This window comes from Peromyscus californicus, unplaced genomic scaffold (genome assembly GCF_007827085.1).
Source record: "Peromyscus californicus insignis strain IS unplaced genomic scaffold, ASM782708v3 Scaffold_11__1_contigs__length_118956290, whole genome shotgun sequence".
Taxonomy (NCBI): Eukaryota; Metazoa; Chordata; class Mammalia; order Rodentia; family Cricetidae; genus Peromyscus; species Peromyscus californicus.
The window spans coordinates 105,739,162-105,759,758 of record NW_026294402.1 but is presented as its reverse complement, the minus strand read 5'-3'; the positions used below and the strand labels follow the sequence as shown (position 1 = coordinate 105,759,758).

At 46.8% G+C, this 20,597-nt stretch overlaps 1 protein-coding gene across 1 annotated transcript in view; it reads right to left on the bottom strand.

The window, feature by feature from the left end:
• Positions 1-18,116, bottom strand: part of Dclk3 (doublecortin like kinase 3) — a 57,576-nt gene extending 39,460 nt beyond the window's left edge. Inside the window, exon 1 of the mRNA XM_052722386.1 lies at positions 17,827-18,116. Within this exon, the coding sequence (XP_052578346.1) occupies positions 17,827-17,914 (88 nt within the window). The 5' untranslated portion in view covers positions 17,915-18,116. The remainder of the gene's footprint in view (positions 1-17,826) is intronic.
• Between the last annotated feature and the right edge of the window lie 2,481 nt (positions 18,117-20,597).

The following is a 20,597-nucleotide window of genomic DNA, read 5'->3' as shown; positions in this document are numbered from 1 at the left end:
AACAGCCTCCTTGCCAGCGTTCTCCATGCCAACCCACCCCGTCCCTCACACTGTCTTTCTCTAGGACACTTGAGGAGGCTGGCCTGCTTTGAGCCTCCAGGGGCTCTCTCTGGGGACAGCTGGTCTTTCCTTCCTACCCTGGGTTTAATGTTTCTTCCCAGTTCGCCTACAACTGTATCCCCAAGGCTCCACCACCCACTCCGTGAATTCCCAAAAGGGTGCAGTTTCCAGCCCCAGTTGAGTCTTTCTTTGACCTGAATTGTTAAACTTAACTCCAACAGAGGAGATTCTCAGCAGCTTTGCTTTGGGCTGGGTGCTACATAAGGAAGGCTTTTGGGTAGGTCCTTTTGGAAGCACTCACCCACCTTGTGCCCACTTCTCCTCCAGTCACCCAGATGCTAAGACTCCACCACTGGCTTGTTCCACCTCGTTACTCCAGGCTCCCCAGGCCACTGGCCAGTGTTGGACAGCACTTCAAACACACCAGGCTGGAGGGAGAATTAACACACTCTCCCCCTGTTAGGTTTAAAAGTAAGATGTACCCCACAGATTCCTGTGTTTGAACAATTTGGTCTCCGGAGAGATGCTGTTTGGGAAAGCTGTGGAACCTTTAGGAGGTGGACCCCACTAAAAGAAGTGGGTCCTTGAGAGGTCCTGTCCTCCCTCCATGTTCTGCTGAGCTATGAGCAAGTGCCTACCACACGCCCGAGCCGTCGGCCACCATGCCTTCCCTGTCACAGTGGATTGTTTCTACTCAAACCATGAGCCAAAGCAAACTTTGCTTCCCCAAGTTGCTTTCTGTCAGATGTTTGATGCTGTCAACAGGAAAGGAGGAAGGACATGTCCTATGTGTGAGGCTACAGAAGACACTAGGAAGCAAACTCCCAGGGCTGGGCTGCGGGTCAGTGGGCCATTGGCTCCAGAGTAGAGCACCTGCCCAGCATACATATGGCCATGGAGTCCATCCACAGCACCACCTTTGTTTTGCAAGCCAGGGTTGCTCTGTGTAGCCCTGGCTGTCCTGGAACTCACTCTGTAGACCTGGCTGTTCTTAAATTCAGAGATCTACCTGCCTCTGCCTCTTAAGTGCTGGGATTAAAGGTCTGTGCCACCACTGCCTGGCTACATTTTTTTTTTAAGCACAAGCCTTTGTTTACTCACTTCTGTATCCTCACAGTTCTGTTTGGATGGGTTAGATGGGTATAAAGACACCTGAACCATCAGTCATTACCTGCAGCTGGAACTTACCCATTTGTCGAGTGTATCTGAACAGGCAGAAGACTGTCACTGTACAGGACAGAAGAGTGCTGCAGCCTGCAGATTCTTTTAACAGTCACTTTTTTTAGAGTGGACTGTGGTGGTGTACACCTGTAATCCCAGTACTCAGGATATTGGGGCAGAGGGATTGCCATGAGTTGGAGGCCAGTCTCAACTACACAGTGAGTTCAAACCCTTGCCCCCCAATCCTCTTTTAAGTGATATTGACTTCCTAGTAAGACCACATCAGTGAACCCCAAATAACTAAACAGTGAGCAATTAAAATAATCTTAAGAGGGATATTTCAAAAAATACATCTTCGGGGAATGGAAAGATTGTTCAGTGGTTAGGAACATTTGATGCTCTTGAAAAGGACTAGAATTCAGATCCAAGCACCCACAGCTGCTGCTCACTAACACTAACTCCAGTTCCAGGGGATCCAACGCCCTCCTCCGGCCTCTACCTAAGAGACCTGCACTCATGTGCCTGTAGCCCCACACATACATATAATTTAAAAATAAATATTTTTAAAATATAGATTTTATTCATATTCATGAGAAATGGTACATTTGGGAAATAGTGGGGTTGATTGTAAAAATAAACCATAGGGAAATGTTTTGAATGATTTTGTGCCAATAAATAACACAAATGAAATGTATTAATTCCGTGGAAGACAAATATTACCTGACTTTACTGTGCTGTTATCTGAGTCTTGGGTACACCTGACTGACAAAGATACTTCTCATAAATATTCAATAACATGGTGACTTATATGATCCACTTGACTTTCTGGTAAAAAAAATTCCCAAGAACAGCTTATATTGAAATAGAAATCCTTTGTAAACAAAAGTAAAGTCACAAATCCAGTCTCAGGAGGACTGTGTTGGGTGCAAAGGCTGTCTGAATATAAATATTTGTGCATGAAGACATCTATCAATATAGTCAAGCAACCCTTGATAGCTGCAGAGAGCGAACAGTTAGCAATCACCACACAGGTCCACAGTGGCACTAAAACAGTTCTTCCTGGATCCTGAGTGGGTTTGAATAAGAGCTCTGGTGCATTGAGGTTGTCCTTTGTAACCACATTACTAAAGCAAACTTTCAGGGTCTGCAGAGAAAATGGAACAGACACAGGACTCCGCAGGGGGTATCAACACCTCAGCAAAATAGCCTGAGCTCAGCTTTGCCCTAGTTGTGAAGCCAGCCGGCATCCCACTGGGCAAAACACAGTCACACCGTGTTCCCAGAGCTGGTGATAAACAGGTGAGCTTCCCCAACGTCCCTGCAGACAGAATGTTCTAAAAAAGAAATTCTAAAGTGGATGAAGAGTCCAAACAAAGGAGAATGTTGGCAAAAGCAGACTAAGGTGCAAACATTTCTTCCACCTAGGGATCAGATTGGGTTTGGTTTTCTTCTCACTTGAAGAAGGAAAGGGGTGGTGGATACTCGCCACAGCAGCAGGTGTCCACAGAGCTCAGGCAGCCATCCCAGTACCCACCCACTCAGAGAAGCAGAGGCCAGGAGAGCATCACAGGTGCTGGCAGAGTCCAGCATCCTCTCTCTGTGGCTCACCCTGTGAGCAAGGTGCCAGCCATAGGCTCTGGTGTGTGCAGCAAGCACTCAGCACACTGTGACCACAGTGCCAGTGAGGCAGGCTGCCTCACTGCAAGAAGATCAGCTCCCCCACAGAGCCCACCCCACTTTCTGGGGGCATCAAACACAGACAGCCTTGGACCCTCCAGTTGCCCCTTACGGCTCCGACTTCCCTGGGGAGTGATGGCTAAGTTTCTGCGGGAGACCTTTCAATACTCTCTGGCCACATGGCAGAAAGAAAGAAAGAAAAAGAGAGAGAGGGAGGGAGAGAGGGAGGGAGGGAGGGAGGGAAGGAAGGAAGGAAGGAAGGAAGGAAGGAAGGAAGGAAGGAAGGAAGGAAGGAAGGAAGGAAACAAAGAAACATGGCTTGCAAGAGTGGCGTCTACTAAATAAATGGATTTGCTTGGGAAGATTCCAAGCATACCAAGCTATTGCCAGGACTGAGGTGGCTAGCAGTGAATGGGCATTATATGAGGGAAGCCATAGGTGATACTAATGAAAACAGCCTGTAGCCTGAGTCTGTAACCATCAGAATGTACCGGGCACATCAACCATATAACCATGTACATGGGGTTTTCTATCTTTTTGTCCCAACTATCTCTCTCTCTCTCTCTCTCTCTCTCTCTCTCTCTCTCTCTCTCTCTCTCTCTCTCTCTCTCCCTGTCTCTCTCTCCCCCTCCCATCCTTCCTCTTCTTTCTCCTCCTCCTTTTGAGACAGGGTCTCCCTGTGTAGTTCTGGCTGTCCTGGATCTTGTTTTGTAGACCAGGCTGACTTCAAAAACTCAGAGAGATCGTCCTGCCTCAGCCTCCTGAGTGCTGGGACTAAAGAGGTGGGTCACAAGGCCAGGTGGTGGTGGTGCCCACCTTTAATCCCAGCACTCGGGAGGTAGAGCCAGGCAGATCTCTGAGTTCGAGGCCAGCCTGGAAACCCTGTCTCAAAAGAAACAAACAAAAAAAGATGTGGGCCACCATGCCCAGCTATTCTGCCCCACACTTTATCTAAAACTTCTCCATCAGCTTCCTGCAAGTCCAGCGTGCCTCTGGCTGGTGACACCCCTATCCCCAGGCAGGCAACTGTCTCTAGCCACTGCTCTTGCTATGTTAGCACTGAGGGCCCGTCTGTGCCCGGTTTTCCCACACATTACCGTCTGCCGCCTGAACTTGCTCATTCACCCGTGAATCCCACACACTCATTTACACCAGGCCTGATCAATGATGATTGACAGAGAGGCAGGAGAAACACAAGAAAGCTGCCCAAAATGAAAAGTCCTAGGTGTCGGGCATGCACTGGAGTTCTCCAGAGACTCACACTGAGATGTGCACCTGATAAAGACGTGTGTGTAAGCTTACCAGTGAACAGTCTCCCAGAGCTCACTGGAGCACCTTTCAACATTTCTTTCATATACCCTTCTTTGCTCAGGTCTGCCAGAGACCCCATGTCCTACTGTCAGTCATCCGCTGAGGACACAAATCTTCGGCTCCAGCACCAACCCTCTGTACAGTCCCAATGGAGGAATTGAGATGCTCGGACCTCTGCCCCTGACCCCTCCAGCTCTAATACCATAGCTTCTATGATGTTGCTATGTCTACCACAGTGGCATATAGTAGACTCTCAGTAAATACATGTGAGTGAATGAATGGCTAATGCATGGCAATTACTAGTGATTGTCCTGGTAACCTAATGCTAAAGCTAGCCAACTAAAAGCAGTTACTGTCAGGAATATGGGAAAAATGAAGAACATGTAAGAAAAAAAAATCGCTAAACCATGAAAGGATCTGCCTATTACTGACTGTGTTATAGAAGAAGGTAGTTAATTGTAGGTTAAAGAGACACAATGCCAACCTCCAGATGGAGATAGCTTGTGCATCAGGAAGGCCAAGTTTCTGACTGTTACTCAAGGCAACTTGGGAAATGTAAAACGTTCCTTTTCCCCTGTGAAATGAACACATACTTAATGCTCTGCTCCATCCTGAAAAGGAAAAGTCCACTGATCATGATTTGTATGTGTGTGTGCACATGCGTGCCTGTGTGCCTGTGTGTGTGAGAGAGAGATCCAGTGTCTTCCTTAGTCACTCTCCACTTTATTTTTCATTTGTAATTATTATTGTGTGTTCACTCACACACACAATAGTGTACATTCATGCTATTGTGTGAGTATGGATACCAGGAAGCGTTGTGAAGCTGGCTCTCTCCCTCACTTTTACATGGATTCCAGGGCACAAATTCAGGTCACCAAGCTCAAGACTAAAGTGCCTCTACCAGACCAGCCTTCTCACCTGCCCCTTCACCTTATTTTTTGAGACAGCATCTCTCACCACGGGAGAGCTCACTCCCCGGCTAGACCAGCTGGCCAGCAAGCCCCAGCAATCCTCCTACCATCTCCCCAGCATGAGACACTGTGTTGTCACATCTGACTTTCTACATGGGTACTGGAGATCCGAACTCACATCCTCATGCGTGACAAACACTTGACCAACTGAGCCTTCTTTCTCTCCACACTCCTAAGAGCATTTAAGAACCCACACACTGTGCCTGTGTCCCAGCCATCCTGGAGTCCAAGGGAGGAGGCCCAGTCCGATCCTACCCCACCCCCTGCACCACCACCACCCCACCCCCCACCTCCCACGCACCTCCACCAACATGCTTCACTGCTTGGTACTGGCCACGAAGTCTAAGAAACTAAACAGAGAGAGGCTGGGCAGACATGATGTTTTTGCTTTGTAACAGACCAAATGGTTTAGAAAATAGGAAGTAACCATCATAGATGCCAGGGACACAGGACCCTGGATTGTCTCGGGCTCCCAGATTCCCTCCTTCTTGTGAGCATGGCAACGATCTTCCTTTCACAGTATCATCATCTTTGGAGAACACCCTCTCCAAGAGCAGGAAAACCCCTTCAGCTGTCCAGTCTGTGCTTAAAATGATCAAATCATCAAATGTCTAACTTACTAAAGCAATGCTCAAGGAAAAGCACAAAATGGATTCCACAGCAAATGTACAGCAAATTTCCACCCATAAACTGGAAGTTTCTCTTACGTCAGATGCTAGGGGCTCTGAAAACCTGGGGCTGCAGGTGAACCCAAATCCCAAAATATAAAGGGGGCTGATGCTAATGTATTCAACTTCTTTCTGTTTCCTTTTATTTTTGAAGTAGAACCTATTGTTTTGTTTGCTCAACATGTGCACAGGTTAAGAACATGACTTGGGACATGGTGTCCTTACAGTTGCTTTTATGTTAACCAGTCTGGCCTGCCAGGCCCGGCTTTAGCATCAGTGCAGAGGCGGCTACCTCTGGCACCATCTGCTGTTACCCAGGCTATGTTATTACTGACAAGTGCCAATTGTCTGCAAGAAACCTTTGATGTGTGGACTACTGGAGTCACAGGTGGGTTTTATACATGTGAGAGGTTATGTCTCAAAGAGAAAATGCACGCTGAACCCAAGCTGTTTGTCTTCCCAGCATCTCTAACTGTGTACTTGGCTGTGAGAACAGGACCCTGTGAGCCTATGAGTCTCCTTGCTCCCTCTGTCCCTCCACAAACTCACTTCAATTCTAGGACATGCCTATTTATTCATTCTGAGCCACATGGAAAAGCAAACTGAGCTCATGAAATCATTTTCTATGTTTTCTTACTACAAAATATAAGGTAAAAATACTTAATGACATATTTTTCTTATATGTTAATTTCAACATATAAAGGAAAGTTTATACACACACTAGCTTTCCTACAGAAACTTCAGTAAGTTGGGTTTTTTTAAGTCAACTTTTGAAAACTCCTAAGACTAGTTTTAACTAGAAATGTGTTGATCGATGTAAGAACTATTGTAAAACTGTGAGGAGGGGGCTTTGAGGGGAGCGGCTTGGTTGGCAAAGTGCTTTCTGCATATGTATGAGGACCTGAGTTCGATCCCCAGCACCCATATAAAGAGTAAAAAGCTGGATGGAGTAGCAACTGCTTGAAACCCCAGCACTGGGGGGACAGATAAGGCAGATCCACTGCCACCAGCCCAGCTTAATGGGCAAAATTCCAAGTCAAATGAGAAACATGGTCTCAAAAGCAAACTGCTGAGCTACTGAGGAACAACACTCAAGGTTGTCCTCTGGTATGAACACACACACACACACACACACACACACACACACACACACACACACACACACACACTGTCAGAGGTATTGGAAGAGTCATGTGAACCACAGTCCAGAAGTCAAACCTGCTCTAAATAGCTCCCAACTCTTCCCCATTGTAATTAGTAGGTTCGAGGCCATTTAAACACTAGTGTAAGTTTCGGGAGAGAACAAGGAGGAGGTGAAGAGTGAGGCTCATAAAACACAGTGGGGTTTCCTAGACTTTTTCCACTCTTCCTGTAGAGTCCTGCAGGAGCACATGTCTGTGGGATCTGCTTCTTGGGATATGTTCCACAAGTGGGAAACACAGATAAAAAAAACAAGGGGCCTGTCCTCAGGGGAGGTAGGTGTGCATTTGATGAAAGGTCATGTGGAAACAGGGTACATGTGTATAGATGTGGAAGCCAGAAGTTGGCATCAGGTGTTTTTCTCAATCATTTTCTACCTTATTTTCTCTTAGAAACATTCTCTCAGTCTTTCAGCTAGACTGGCTGGCCAGGGGGCCCCGGGCTCCTCCTGTGACCATCCCTCCAGAGCCAGGACTGCTGGCATGTGCTCCCATGCACAGCTTCTCACACGGCTGCCAGGGATCCAGACTCAGGTCCCCATATTTGCACCAACTGAGCTGTCTCTCCAGACCAATCCTAAGAACCCTCTCTCCAGTTCCAACAGCACTGATTCTGTAGGATACAGACACTTCAGTGTCTCTCAAGAGTTGACAGATGTTTTGATTTTATAATCATCAATACTGAGAATGCCATTTTGCATAAATACATAGTAAAAAGATGGCAACAATATGTTTGGGGCCATTTCAGAAACTGTTAGAAATTCTGTCCTAATCCTAATCAAACTTCATTGAATTATTCTTTATGAAACTCAAGCCAAAAATTTAAACAACCGTTCTCGAAGTCAATCATTCTGAAACATTACAAATATTACTAATTTTACACTTGCAAACTGAAGGATAGCAACATGAAAACATTAAAAGCCTTTAGTAGTCTTTTGTGACTGAACCGTTGTGCTTTTACAAGAGTAGAAGACTTTGTATAGACAGAAAAACCACTACAATTCATAAACTGTAATAGTCTTAAAATCAGAGCCCAGGTGTTTTACCCAAGGTTCCATGGGGTTAAAGGGCATGGCAGCATTGCAAAGGGCAAAGTGCACATGTTTTGTGTTAAAAGGCAAAGCTACGGTGAAATTGCATGAGGAAACAGCCGTGAACACTGCCAGAAGCACCTCTGGCTCATTACGTGTTTGCCTTTGTATTCATTTTTGGTTGTGTGCTCAGAAACCCTTCTATTGGCAAATGTTTTGCTACCCCCACATTCAGTTATACAAACCCGTGCGGATTTAAGAATCTGTAGCATGCACTGCAGAGATTTGATCACAATGGTACTTCTTCAGAAATTCAAGCAAATAACATAACTCTAGTCTCCACATAGCTGCCACTTCACACTATAATTTAATATAGAATCAAAGATGATTGCAACCCAAGCAGGCAATCTGGAGTCATTTTTATTCAATATTGGGACAATGGACCAGTGATTTAGAAATGGAGTAAATGTGGATAAATTTCAAAAATAACACCAAGGTGTCTTCTGGAGGAAGTAAAAGTGACACAGAAAATGATTCATTTTTACTTTACTATTACCCACACACACACACAGCTTAGCAGTGAGAATCAGTCAGGGATGGAGTGTAACTCAGTTGGTAGAGACTTGCCTAGAGCATGCAAAGCACCAGGTGTGCTGGCGCCCTCCTGTAACACCAGCACTCAGGAAACGGAGGCAAGACAATCACAAGTCCAAAGTCACTCTTGGCTTTATAGCTGGTTGAAAGCCAGTCTAGGCTATATGAGATCATGCTTCAAATAAATAAATAAATAAATAAATAAATAAATAAATAAATAAATAAATAAAAGAATAGATAAAAAGTAAAAAATTTTAAAAGGTGAAAGTGCGGATCAAGGGTCCCCAGAATCCTCAGGGAGGTAGAAAGGGCACAGGCTTTGGTAGAAGTCCCTTAGAGGGTCCTCCTGATGTCCAGAGTCGGACGAGCAAATGCCTCAGCTAGTAAATGTCAAGGAGCCAAGGGGTCACCACAGTAGTTTTTTGCTCTAATGAATCCCAGTGTGACTACAAGGCTTCTTCTACATCAGCTCCTCCATCCGAGGAACTCGGTCCCCAGAACCACCAGAGCAACAGAGCAGAGCAGAGGAAGTGCCCTGACTTTTAACTGCCTAGCATGGGACATGACAAACTGTACTCCCACCCACAGTCCACTTACAGTAGCTGCTCACACGAGCCCAAATGAGCCCCAAGTGTCAAGTCCTCCCCAAAGCAGAAGCTGGGAAAGGATTTGAATTGATTTGTGCTTACTATGCGGAGAATCTCTGGAAACTGGAGACATGCCTCCCATCCATGACTGTCCTGCCTGGGGGACATGGACACTCATAACTATCTTCATCCCTCTGCAATTGAGGATGGCTCTAATGCTCAGGAACTGCCCAGCGCTTCTGGACTGCACTAAAGATAGCTCAGCCATGTCCCTGCAACCAGAGAAAGCCCTCTAACAGGGCCAGGGCAGCTTGCAAAGGACAAGAGGTGGTGTGCTCGGGGACCATGGACAGAGACAATGGCATCAGCTAAGAAGGGAAAACACATGGGTATCCAGCAAGACCAACGGTCTCTGCCGCACAGAAACTGAACTTCCAGACAGCTCTAGCTGCAGACACATGAAACCAAAACAACACCCGTAAGAGGCTCAACCATTTTCACCTAAGACATCCTGGCATGGCTATTCCTAAAATCTCAGTCAACCTTTAGGCTCAAAGATGCTTCCTATAGAGTCCTGCAGCAGCAATGCTTGTGAGATCTACTCCATTGGAGAGGTTCACGTTCACGTGGACGAAGGTCCACATGTCCATGTGTATAGATGTGGAAGCCAGAGGGTGACGTCGGGTGTTTTCCCAGTCACTTCCCTCCTTCTTTTCTTTTCTTTTCTTTTCTTTTTCTTTTTTTTCCAGCTAAACTGGCTGGCCAGGGGGCCCCGGGCTCCTCCTGTGACCATCCCTCCAGAGCCAGGACTGCTGGCATGTGCTCCCATGCACAGCTTCTCACACGGCTGCCAGGGATCCAAACTCAGTTCCCTATACTTCCAAAGCAAGCATTTTGCCAGCTGGGCCCCCTCTCTGGCCCAGTCACAAGAACCCTATGGCCGCTTCCAACAGAAGCAGAGGAGAGAGGCTCCACGCCTCCCTGGAAAGTTCAGAGGCTCTTTGATTCTTCTCCCCAAGGCAGGGAGGCTAAAAGGTCAACCCTGATAAAAAAGAGAAGAGAAGCAGCCACTTGGGGATGCTGGCTCATCGTACTTCTGTCTGTTGGTATATTAGGTTAATCATTATACAGAAAGAAAACAGTGAATAACATTAAAAATATTTTACTTTTCTTACTTTTTAATGTATTATTTTTCTCTGTGTGTGTGTGTGTGCACTGACACACACCACAGCACATGTGTGGTAGCCAGATGACAACTTGCTGAAGTTAGTTCTCTCTTTCCGCCATGTGGATTCCATCAACTGAGCCAAGTTCATAAGATTTGGTGGCAGGTGTTTTACTCACTGAGCCACCTCACCAGCCCTAAAAATATTTCAAACTGAACATTTCGGATAACATAAGACTTCAGTCTGGAGACCACACACAAGTTTAGTGTATGATGATTTGTCTGTGTGTTTCCTGTTCTTTCTCTTCCCTTCCTCAAAGTGCAGTTTCTGTTTTCCTTGTCCCCTAATTGCCTAGAGATCATTTACCCTCAACCATGTCACTCTTCCCAAGAATTTTAAGCATCTCTTCCTTTAGAAATAGAGCAGAAAGTTTACCGAGCTCTTAAAAGTTGAAGCCCTTTAAAGGAAGAAACAAAACAGATGCAGTTCCCTAGTGTTGACTTAAATCACTGTCACTACACTGTGTCCCCCACATGCAGTGGCACTCAGTAGTTCTGAAGCCCTGATGCTTAGTGATCTTCTGTGACCATAGACCAAGGACAAGCATCTAGATACACTTCCATCATAGCTATGAACTGAATGTGTTCAGGACCTGAACTTGATGGCTGGTGCTTTTTTGTTAAAATAGAATCTTTGGCTCAGTCTCAGAAGACTCCTTACAGGTGGTATGAGTGTGATGTGCTGTGTGCCCCACTCTGTGTGCTGTGTGGTGGCTCCATTCTCTCATCAATTTGAGATCTCCACATTACAATTCTTCTTTGTTACTTTTTTTACTACATAATGAAAATAATATGTAGTGGATAGCCATTCCAGCTTTGGTCTGGAAGTTCCAACCCCCATTGAGGCTTCGGTAACTATCACGCCTACGAGGCGGGGCCAAGGGAGGGCCCTGAAGACCCAAGATCACAATGCAAGGCTCTCTCTTGTTCCTGGTCCCTGGACGGTGGAGGTTGGCCGAGCAGAGCTCCAGAGAACACCACTGGACTGTGATACACCTTCCCCAGACCCTGCGACCTACCTATCCCTTCATTTGTAAGATGCGCCACTAATAAACTTTCCTTTTAACTACGTGTAGTGGCCTTAATAACTTCACCAATAATAATATTTAGTGAGTTCGGGGAGAAGGCCCAGTTGGTAAAGTGCTTTTCAAACAAGCATGAGGACCCAAGTTCAATTTTCAGCACCCATGTTTAACAAAAACAAAAAACTGGGAGGGTGGTGTGCGCCTGTGATCCCTGAGTTGGGGAAGCGTAGGCAGGAGGATCCATAGAATGTGCTGGCCAGCCAGCCTAGAAGGCAAGTTCTAGATTCAGGGAGAGAATGATTGAGGAAGACATCTAATGTTGACCTCTGACCTCCACATGCAATTACAAAACAAGTGCACACATTCATAAATACACATACACACAAATAAATAAAATTAAACCTAATATTTCCTCTTGGAAGGTAGAAGCAGGTGAATCTCTGTGAGTTCAAGGACAGGCTGCTCTATGTAATGAGTTCCAAAAAAGTCAGAGCTACATAGTTAAATCATGTCTCCAAAAATATATATTTCCTTATGCAAATTGTATTGCTAACTCAAGAATACATATGAGAAAATATTTATGTGGTAAAACTTGACCAGAACACAGTCATATAAGTGATTCAACATCATGAAAATAAAAACAAAGTAAGAACAATTTTTTTTTTGAGAACCTGTGATTCCCTAGAGTGTGTCAGGCTTTCCCAGGGTGCACTGCACACTCTAAACTAAAGGAGAAATCAGCTCTGTGGTTCAAGAGACATCACTCTGTCCAGGGTACATGGGATGGGGTTGGAGGGAGCAGGAAGCTCTAAGTGAGGTCAGATGTGGCAAGGGCCAGTGCTAAGGGTTAAGGGAACTCACAGAATCTGTAACTCCAGCATCAGGAGAGCTAATGTCCTCTTCTGGCCTCCAGTACATCGGGTACATGGTACACAGACATACATGCAAAAAGAACACCCACACACACAACATAAAAATAAATAATTATTTAATATATAGAGAGGGAGCAGTTCCATGTATAAAATGACATGAAGTATTTCTTTTTTAAGCATTTCTTTCTTTGCTTCTATGTGTGAATTGGTTCTCTCCTTCAGTGGTAAGAGTTCTAGGACTCGGGCTCAGGTTATCCATCTTGGTGGCAAGTGCCTTCACCCCCTGAGCCCTCAGACCAGCCCAGTATTCTTTTTTTTTTTTTTTTTTTGAGTCTGACTTATTTTGCTGAGCATGACAATCCCCATTTTAATTTGTTTCTATTTCATGTTAAATTCATTATACACACACACACACACACACACACACACACACACACACACACACACATATATCCTGTTTCCTTGATCTGTTCATCTGTCGGTGGGCATTCTGATTCCATACTCTGATTATTGTGAATAGCACTGTAATAAACACAGGTATCAAATATTTCTACTCTGTGCTGATTTTGACTATTGACTTCAGTTTTATATGCAGAAATGGTATAGCTGGATCATGTGGTTGTTGCATTTTCAGGGGTTTGAGTTTCTTTTTTAGACATTCCATGCTAATTTCCACAGAGCCTGGACTAATTTGTATCTCCACCTACAGTGTATCAGGGTTCTTCCCCGCCCCCACACTCACGCACATCTGTTATTTGTTTTCTTGAAGATAAACACCCTGACTGGAGTGACCTAGAATCTCAGTGTACCCCCTCCAATTTCCCACCAGCTTTATAAAATGCTTTTACCTGTATGTTATAATTATCTATTTCAATATCAGATCCTACCAGGCCCACCACACTGTGATAGGACCAATAACCTGTGTACTCCTGAATCCTCAAGGCCAGAATAAGAAAGACGCTGTATTGGCCATTTAGTCAAGAGGGACTTTCTCAAGAGGGTTGATTCTAGGGCACCTGACAGCAGCTGGATTAGAAACAACAACTACCAAGGACAATATCTTACTTAATAACAGCATTCCTCAGGGGTCTTCAGCCGGCTCCAAGCCAGACCCTTCCAAGAATCCTGAATCTGCCCGCTGAGGAATTGGCCCATGTCTCCCATACACTGCTCGGTCCCCATGAGGATTCAGACTTTCCCTGGGAAGAAATGACTACAGACCCGTTATTAAAAGTGTGGTCCCCAAATAAGAAAGGCCTACAAGAATTTAGGAACCGGTTTTAAAAAAAAAAAAGAAAAAGAAAGAAAGAAAAGAAAGGAAAAGGGCGGAAAAAAAGGCAGAATCTCAGACTCCAAGACATTCTGAATCCAAATCTCCATTTTTACCTACATTGCCAGATGGTTCAAACGCCCAAAGCTGTTTGAAAGTTTGCTACAATCAATCTCTTCCACCTAGACATGTCAGTCACTTCAACTGTTTTCAGTTGTAGCATCTGGTAGGCGCTGCACATCAGTGCCTCCTCAGAACATCTGGAACACACCCACCTTACCAATAAAGGAAACAAGTTCAGAGAGGGTTGGTCACAGGATCATGTGGCCTTGAAGTTTCAGAGCCAGGATTTCCAGGCAGGTCTGAAGGACTGACTCAAGCCCTTACTCCATAACCATACAGACCTTTGCAAATTTCTGATAATTTTTTAGGGTAATACAGGCAGCTCTAGAGACTTCTTGACCCTTCATGCTACCACTGACCCAGAATTTCTCTCTCTTCTCTCTCTCTTACTACCCACAGGATGATGCCTCCACAAACGCCACTGTCCCCAGGAAATGGCCTCTTATCCCCAAGTAAGTACTTTATAAGCTTGCTCAATAACTGTTTGATGAGTTCATGAAAAGATTTCCCCTTTAATCATCAAACAATACTGAGGTAAGTGGAATGGCTATCATTAAGGAAGGGAAGACGAAGACTCTGGATTCCCAGAGAAGTTCAAAGTCTTGCCTGGGGTCTCTGGAAGAGACTAGAGCTTCAGACTAGGAAAGGAACCCGAAGCCCCTCCCCAGTTCCCAGGACTGACCTATACTACCAGGTAGTTCACAGAAACACCCCTTTCAAATCACTCCCCCACAGACACTTTAAAAGGGCTCTAACGCTGGGTGTGGTGGCACACAGCTCTAATCCCAGCACACACCTCTAATCCCAGGAGGCAGAGGCAGGCAAATCTCTGTGAGTTCAAGACCAGCCTGGTCTACAAATTGAGTTCCAGGACATCTAAGGGTGTTACACAGAGAAAACCTGTCTTGAAAAAAACAGGGGTGTTCTGCCACCAGACAGGACAAATTCAGATGTTAACAGCAGCCACCTGGAAAAGGAGAAACCTGGAACATGAGCACACACAGGACCCTGGACCCCAAGGAAGGAACATCATCAATCAAAGGCCTCTGAGGAAAGCCGTCCCCTCAGCGACAGAGACCCTGCTGTGGAAAAGGGGCCCCCAAGAAGCTCCAAGACCAGGCTGAGAGAAACCAGTCACTCACCCTAGCGAGGCACCACTGTGACTGCAGCTGTGAGACCAAGGTTCACACAGCACTTTTCCTTCCCTTTGCTGCATTTAGAAAGATACTAAGGCCTTTATTGACTCAGCTTGTCCAGAGAAAAGCAAAATATTTGCCTGAAACATTAGGGGAAACATAAGAGGGAAATCTCTCTTGAACTGGGAACTGGGAGGATTTCATACACCTACACACACACACACACACACACACACACACAGAGAGAGAGAGAGAGAGAGAGAGAGAGAGAGAGAGAGAGAGAGAGAGAGAGAGAGAGAGAGAGAGAGAAATGAGAACTTGGGACAACCCAACAACTCTCCAGTTTGTTTTTGCATCTCTGAGCCCCAAGCCCAAGGGCTGTGGCACCGGGAACACTGAGCACTGTGTGTACTGTCAAAGGCACTCTGATGAAGGCCATGGCACTGTGACTTGCCAGTCCTGGTCTGGGCACCAAGACCCATGGGCCTAGACAAGGCACTCTCTGTGAATTTACCCACCCTAGAGGACTCAGGCTGTTCACTGCTGTTTGAGCAGAGCGGGGAGGAAACACATTGTCTGAGAAGGCTGTCAGATAGGAAGACACATTTGTAATCCCAGCACTCAAGAGGTGGAAACAGAAGGAGCATGAGTCCAAGACCAGCCTCAAGTACATAGATAGTTCAAGACCAGCCTGGTTTGTATGAGATCATGCCCCCAGAAGGAAGAAAGGATGGGGAGAGGAGAGAGAAGGGGGGGGGGAGAGAAGTGAAGGGAACGTGTGCTGGTCAGTTTTTGTCGAGTTGACATGAGCAGGTCATTTGGGAAGAGGGAACCTCAGTTGAGAAAATGCCTCCATAAGACTGGCCTATAGGCAAGTCTGTGAGAATTTTCTTGATTAATGATAGTTGTGGGAGGGTCCAGCTCACCGTGGGCAGCGCCACCCCTGGGCAAGTCAACCTGGATTGTATAAAAAAGCAAGCTGGCCAAACCATGGGCAGCAAACCACTAAGCAGTGGCCTCTGCTTCAGTTTCTGCCTCCGGGTTCCTACCCTGACTTCTCAACATGGTGGACCACAGCCTGCAAACCGAAATCAACCCTTTCCTTCCCAAGATGCTTTGGTCATGGTGTTTACCACAGCAATAGAAAGCTAAGCAGGACAGAAGGGAAATGACTCCATGTTTTGAGGTTTGTTTTTTTTTCTGTTTATTTTTTTTGTTTTGTTTTGTTGTTGTTCCTGGGAATCAGACACTGAGGAAGAATTCCTATGAGAGTGAGTGAGTGTGTTAGCGTGTTCGCAGTTGTTCATAGGAAAAGAATGGTTGGAGAATGAAGAAGTGAGCTAAGAAACCCAAGCAAGCCAAGCAAGGCCAGCAAAGAGCCCTGGGGGTCAACCTGATGGAATGCCACAGGAACTTTTGGTAAACAAAGGGCATCATGCCTGACTTGGCATCCCAGTGAAGACCCTGGGAGCTAGATAATGTTCTCTTGAAGGCTCACCAGTTCCTTGTCAGGGGCTGCCCCAGAGAGATGTGCAATTCTACCCAGTCCTTGCTCTGAGCTTGTACGAGCAAATTAGTGCAAAGGTCCCTCCAACAAAGACAGAGGGGCTTGCCTCTGGGAGCAAAGCACTCAGGGCACTGACAGGCAAGCATAGCAGAGCTCACCATAAAAGGACCGTGCTCAAAGACCTTTAAAGCTAAATGAAGGGAGTTGGAGAGTGTAACTCAGAATTCACATCTGCCTCTCTCTGCCCTTTCTCCTGTGGCGTCACACTAACAACACTGTTGTATGCCAACATGCTTTGCTGAAGCTGGGCCGTAGACAAACCAGCACTCCAGCTCTGTAGCCCTCCCCGGGCTCTGCTTTCTGCTGCCTGCACGAGGGATAAGGTGTGCCTGCCTGTACCTCTGGGCACCTCATTTTGTTGTGATCCTCAGCCCAACAACAGCCCAGCAGATCACCCCTGTAAGAAGCAACAGACCCCACTCCACAGCCCCCAACACACTCATCACTGTACAGATCTCCCTAATGCCAACATGTGTTATAAGGGCTGAGGACAACGGGACCTGGCTTCCACAGGACAACTACCATCAAGTAGAGGGAAGGGAATGGTCTGGACTCAGGAGTGAGGTGGAAAAATGACTCACTGTCAGGAGCGAACAACCTAATTCCCTCCACAACTTCTCACCCCCACTCCCAGCAGGCAGAGACTCTGGGAAGGTGTCCCCAGACGCCTCTGCCCAGCCCGGGTGCAGCCCTATCCTTTCTCCACCACACCTCGCCCCCAGAGCCAGACGTGGAAAGGAGTGAAAACGTGGCTCTATATTTGAAATGAATTGATGGTCCTGTTTCTCCCGCTCTGATTTATCCTGCTAATTCCCAAGGGCTCTGCCGCCGCCGCCACTGTGTTGTTTTTCCTAATCCCCCTTTTGTTCTTCTGTGTGTCTCTCTAGCTAGAATCAGCGCTCTGGAGAGCAGGGTTCAAGAAACTATTCCACCACTCTGGGGTGATCCTAGGCAAAGCGGTGGCTCTAGATTCTCAAAACAGATTCTTTCTGGAAAGGATGGAATAAGGGAGGTCCCTAGGTGACTAGTGTCTGGCACATGAAGACAATTAATCAATGACAGCTCCCCCCTCTATGTGCCTTCCTCCTGCAGCCTTGCTGCACCGGCCCAGTGTGTTTTTCCAGGAATGGCGCTCTGGCTGCTCAGAGAGGGTAGCAGCTCCAGCCGCTGTCACCCACTAGCAAGCGAGTTTCCCCGTGGTGTAGAGAGAGGGATTGCACAAGTGCACACAGGCGCACAACACACGCACGCATGCACACACGCATGCACAGTGCGGCCCCGTGGGGTCTGCCTCTGTTGCCCATCGCTCCAGAGTGGGGTTCCCACCGACAGTCGCCACGGGCACTTACCCGGGATGGGAGGCGCAGGGCGGCTGGGAGCCGGAGGGGCCGGGGTCGCGGGCGGCGGCGGCGGGCGCAGGGCGGGCGCGGCTGGCATGGCTGGCGGCCTGACTGCAGGTGGCAGTTCCCTGACGTGGCCCGACGGCGGCAGAGCGGACACGGGAAGGCTCGGGGACTACACACTGCACGGAGCAGCTTGGGTCTCCTCGCTTTGGTTGGCGCAGGCGGCAGCCACAGTGCAAAGACAGTCTCCCCGGCGGCGCAAGCTTGACAACCGCGCGCCGCCCCGCCACCCTCCGGCCCCGCCCCGCCCCGCCCCGCCCCACCTCGCCCTAAGCCGCCTGGGGGCGGTGGAGTTGGCGGTGAACTTGGGCGGGCAGACGCTCCAGGAGAGCTCTCTCGCATCTCCTTCCCTCCGTCTCCTCCTTCCTCTCCTTCCTTACCCCTTTCCCGCTGCAAGGCGTCTGGCCAAGGAACTTGGGGACTGGTTTTGACCTGTTTCTCCACAGTGCTCTCAGTGGTTGACTCCCAAGTCAAGGAGGACTGGAACCCCAGCAACCCTGCTTCTCCTTGCAGTACAGAGGTCAGACTGTAGGAACTCCACCAAAACATCCTTCCTGCACCCAGAGTCAACGTTAGGACACAGTAGTCCAAACCCACAAGTTCAGAGACACTGCAGGATGTCCTCCCATCTTGGGGTTATTGACACCATGGAAGGCCTTTTGTGAAATGGTCCCTTCTCAGCACCCCATACCTACGCATCAGAGTTGCAGTAACAAATACAGCACTCCAGCATTTTCTCCTTAGGGGCCTTTAACAGCCACGCTTTCTAGTACTGTCATTTATATTCGGGAGAAGGGAGACTTGGAGTCAAACTGGGCTTCAGAGATCAGGTGGTGTGTTTCCTGCCTTGCGCAGCAGTATTTGAGCAACAGCTGATGGCTGGGTGGATAACCATCATTTACACATGGCTTTGATGAGTGCACCCAGCAGTAGGGATGAAGCACTCAGCTCAAGACAGTACACCACCGTGAGGTGCAGTTATCTCCCCTCGCTGCACGCTGTGGGGAAAACTGCTGTCCACCTAGTCACAGCCCGTTTTTTCCCTTCCGACCTATTAACAGAACCCAAGTTTTTAGCTGGACACATCGCATTCCACAATAAAGAATATATTTCCCAGCTGTCCTAGTGCCCAAAATGACCATAAGACAAGTTTTTTGGGCCACTGAAATATAACTGGGAAGCTTTGTGGAAATATAACTGGGACTCTCAAAATGTTCCTGAGGCTAATAGATGCATCCCATTGTCTCTTCCAACCTCCTGCCTCATCCTGGCACCCAACAATGATGTCTATAGTATGTTAGATTATGGGGGCGATTCTTTGCTCCATCTTCTAATAGAATTAGAAAATCCACAGTCTTCCACTACTGTGACATAACACCCAAGCTAACAGTTGACCAAAATTTAAAGATCTTTTTATTATTTTAAATTATGAGTACAAGTGTGTGGGTGGGTATGTACACATGAGTGTAGGTGCCCACAGAGTTCAGCAGAGGACGTCAGATGCCCTGGAGCTCAAGTTATAAGCATTTGTGAGCCATATCATGTGATGTTGGGAACCAAATTCAAGTCCTCTACAGGAGAAGAAGCACTCTTAACCACTGAACCATCTCTCTAGCTCCCTGAGTTAACCACTTGAAATGGAGGGAATACTTGGCTTGGCTCATAGTCTCAGAGGTTTCAAATCATGCTTGCTTGGCCCTGGTGGTGACATGTATGTCATGACAAGAACACAAGGAGGAAGAGCCCTATTTCTATCATGATAGGCAGGAAGCAAAGACAAGAAGGTGTGGGGCCCCAGTATCCCTTCAAGGATGTGATGTCCATGACCTAACTTCCTCCTACCAATTACCACACCCAAGTGGTCCCCCCACCTCCTAATAACACCACAGACTAGGGAACAAGCCTTCAACTCCTAGACTTTTGAGGGAAATCCCATATCCAAATGATAACAACATCCCTTGTCCTTCAAACTACAGCATTTCTCTGCATCTTGTCTTTAATTGTGGCCATCTTATTTACATGACCAATGGGATGCTATTGGATGTGTACCCTCTGGGATTCACTCCCTAGGATCTGTTCCTGCCAATAGTTGAATAGCTATTGCCCAAAGAGAATGTAGAGAAAGATGAATAAGACCTCAGTGTTAGCTGTAGCTAACATTTGACATGATGTGGGACTCCCCAAGGGACTGTAGACCCAGAAGTGACACAGATAATGCCTATAGTTATAAACAACTAAGTTCTGAGCTACTTTGTCCCTGAAGATCGTTGCAGCAAAAGCTAGCTAATATGAGAGACAATGATGGCTGAAGCTCCAGCAGCCTTCTTGGATTATATGGTAGCCTTAAAGTTTTAAGCCAAGCCCGAAAAAATTACAGAGCAGTAAAACAGAGGCCCGAGTCCCTTGTGACATAACAAAGCTATGTCAACTTTAAATTTCCCTTCTAAGAGAGAAGACACCTTGTCTGTTTAAGCCACTACAGTCTTATTACCTGAGAAATGGTATTTGTGTCAATACTTAAATAAAAGAATTTCTTTTCACACAAAGAGAAACACTGAATACAGACATAGGCAGTCATTTAAATGCAAACTAGAGGTCTAGGAAGGAACACCATGCTCATGGTGAGCCACTGAACTAGAACTTATTTAGTGTAGCTCAAGGGAGTGGAACAGTAACCATGGAACCTGGACAAGGCATAGGACTACTTTGGTCATAAG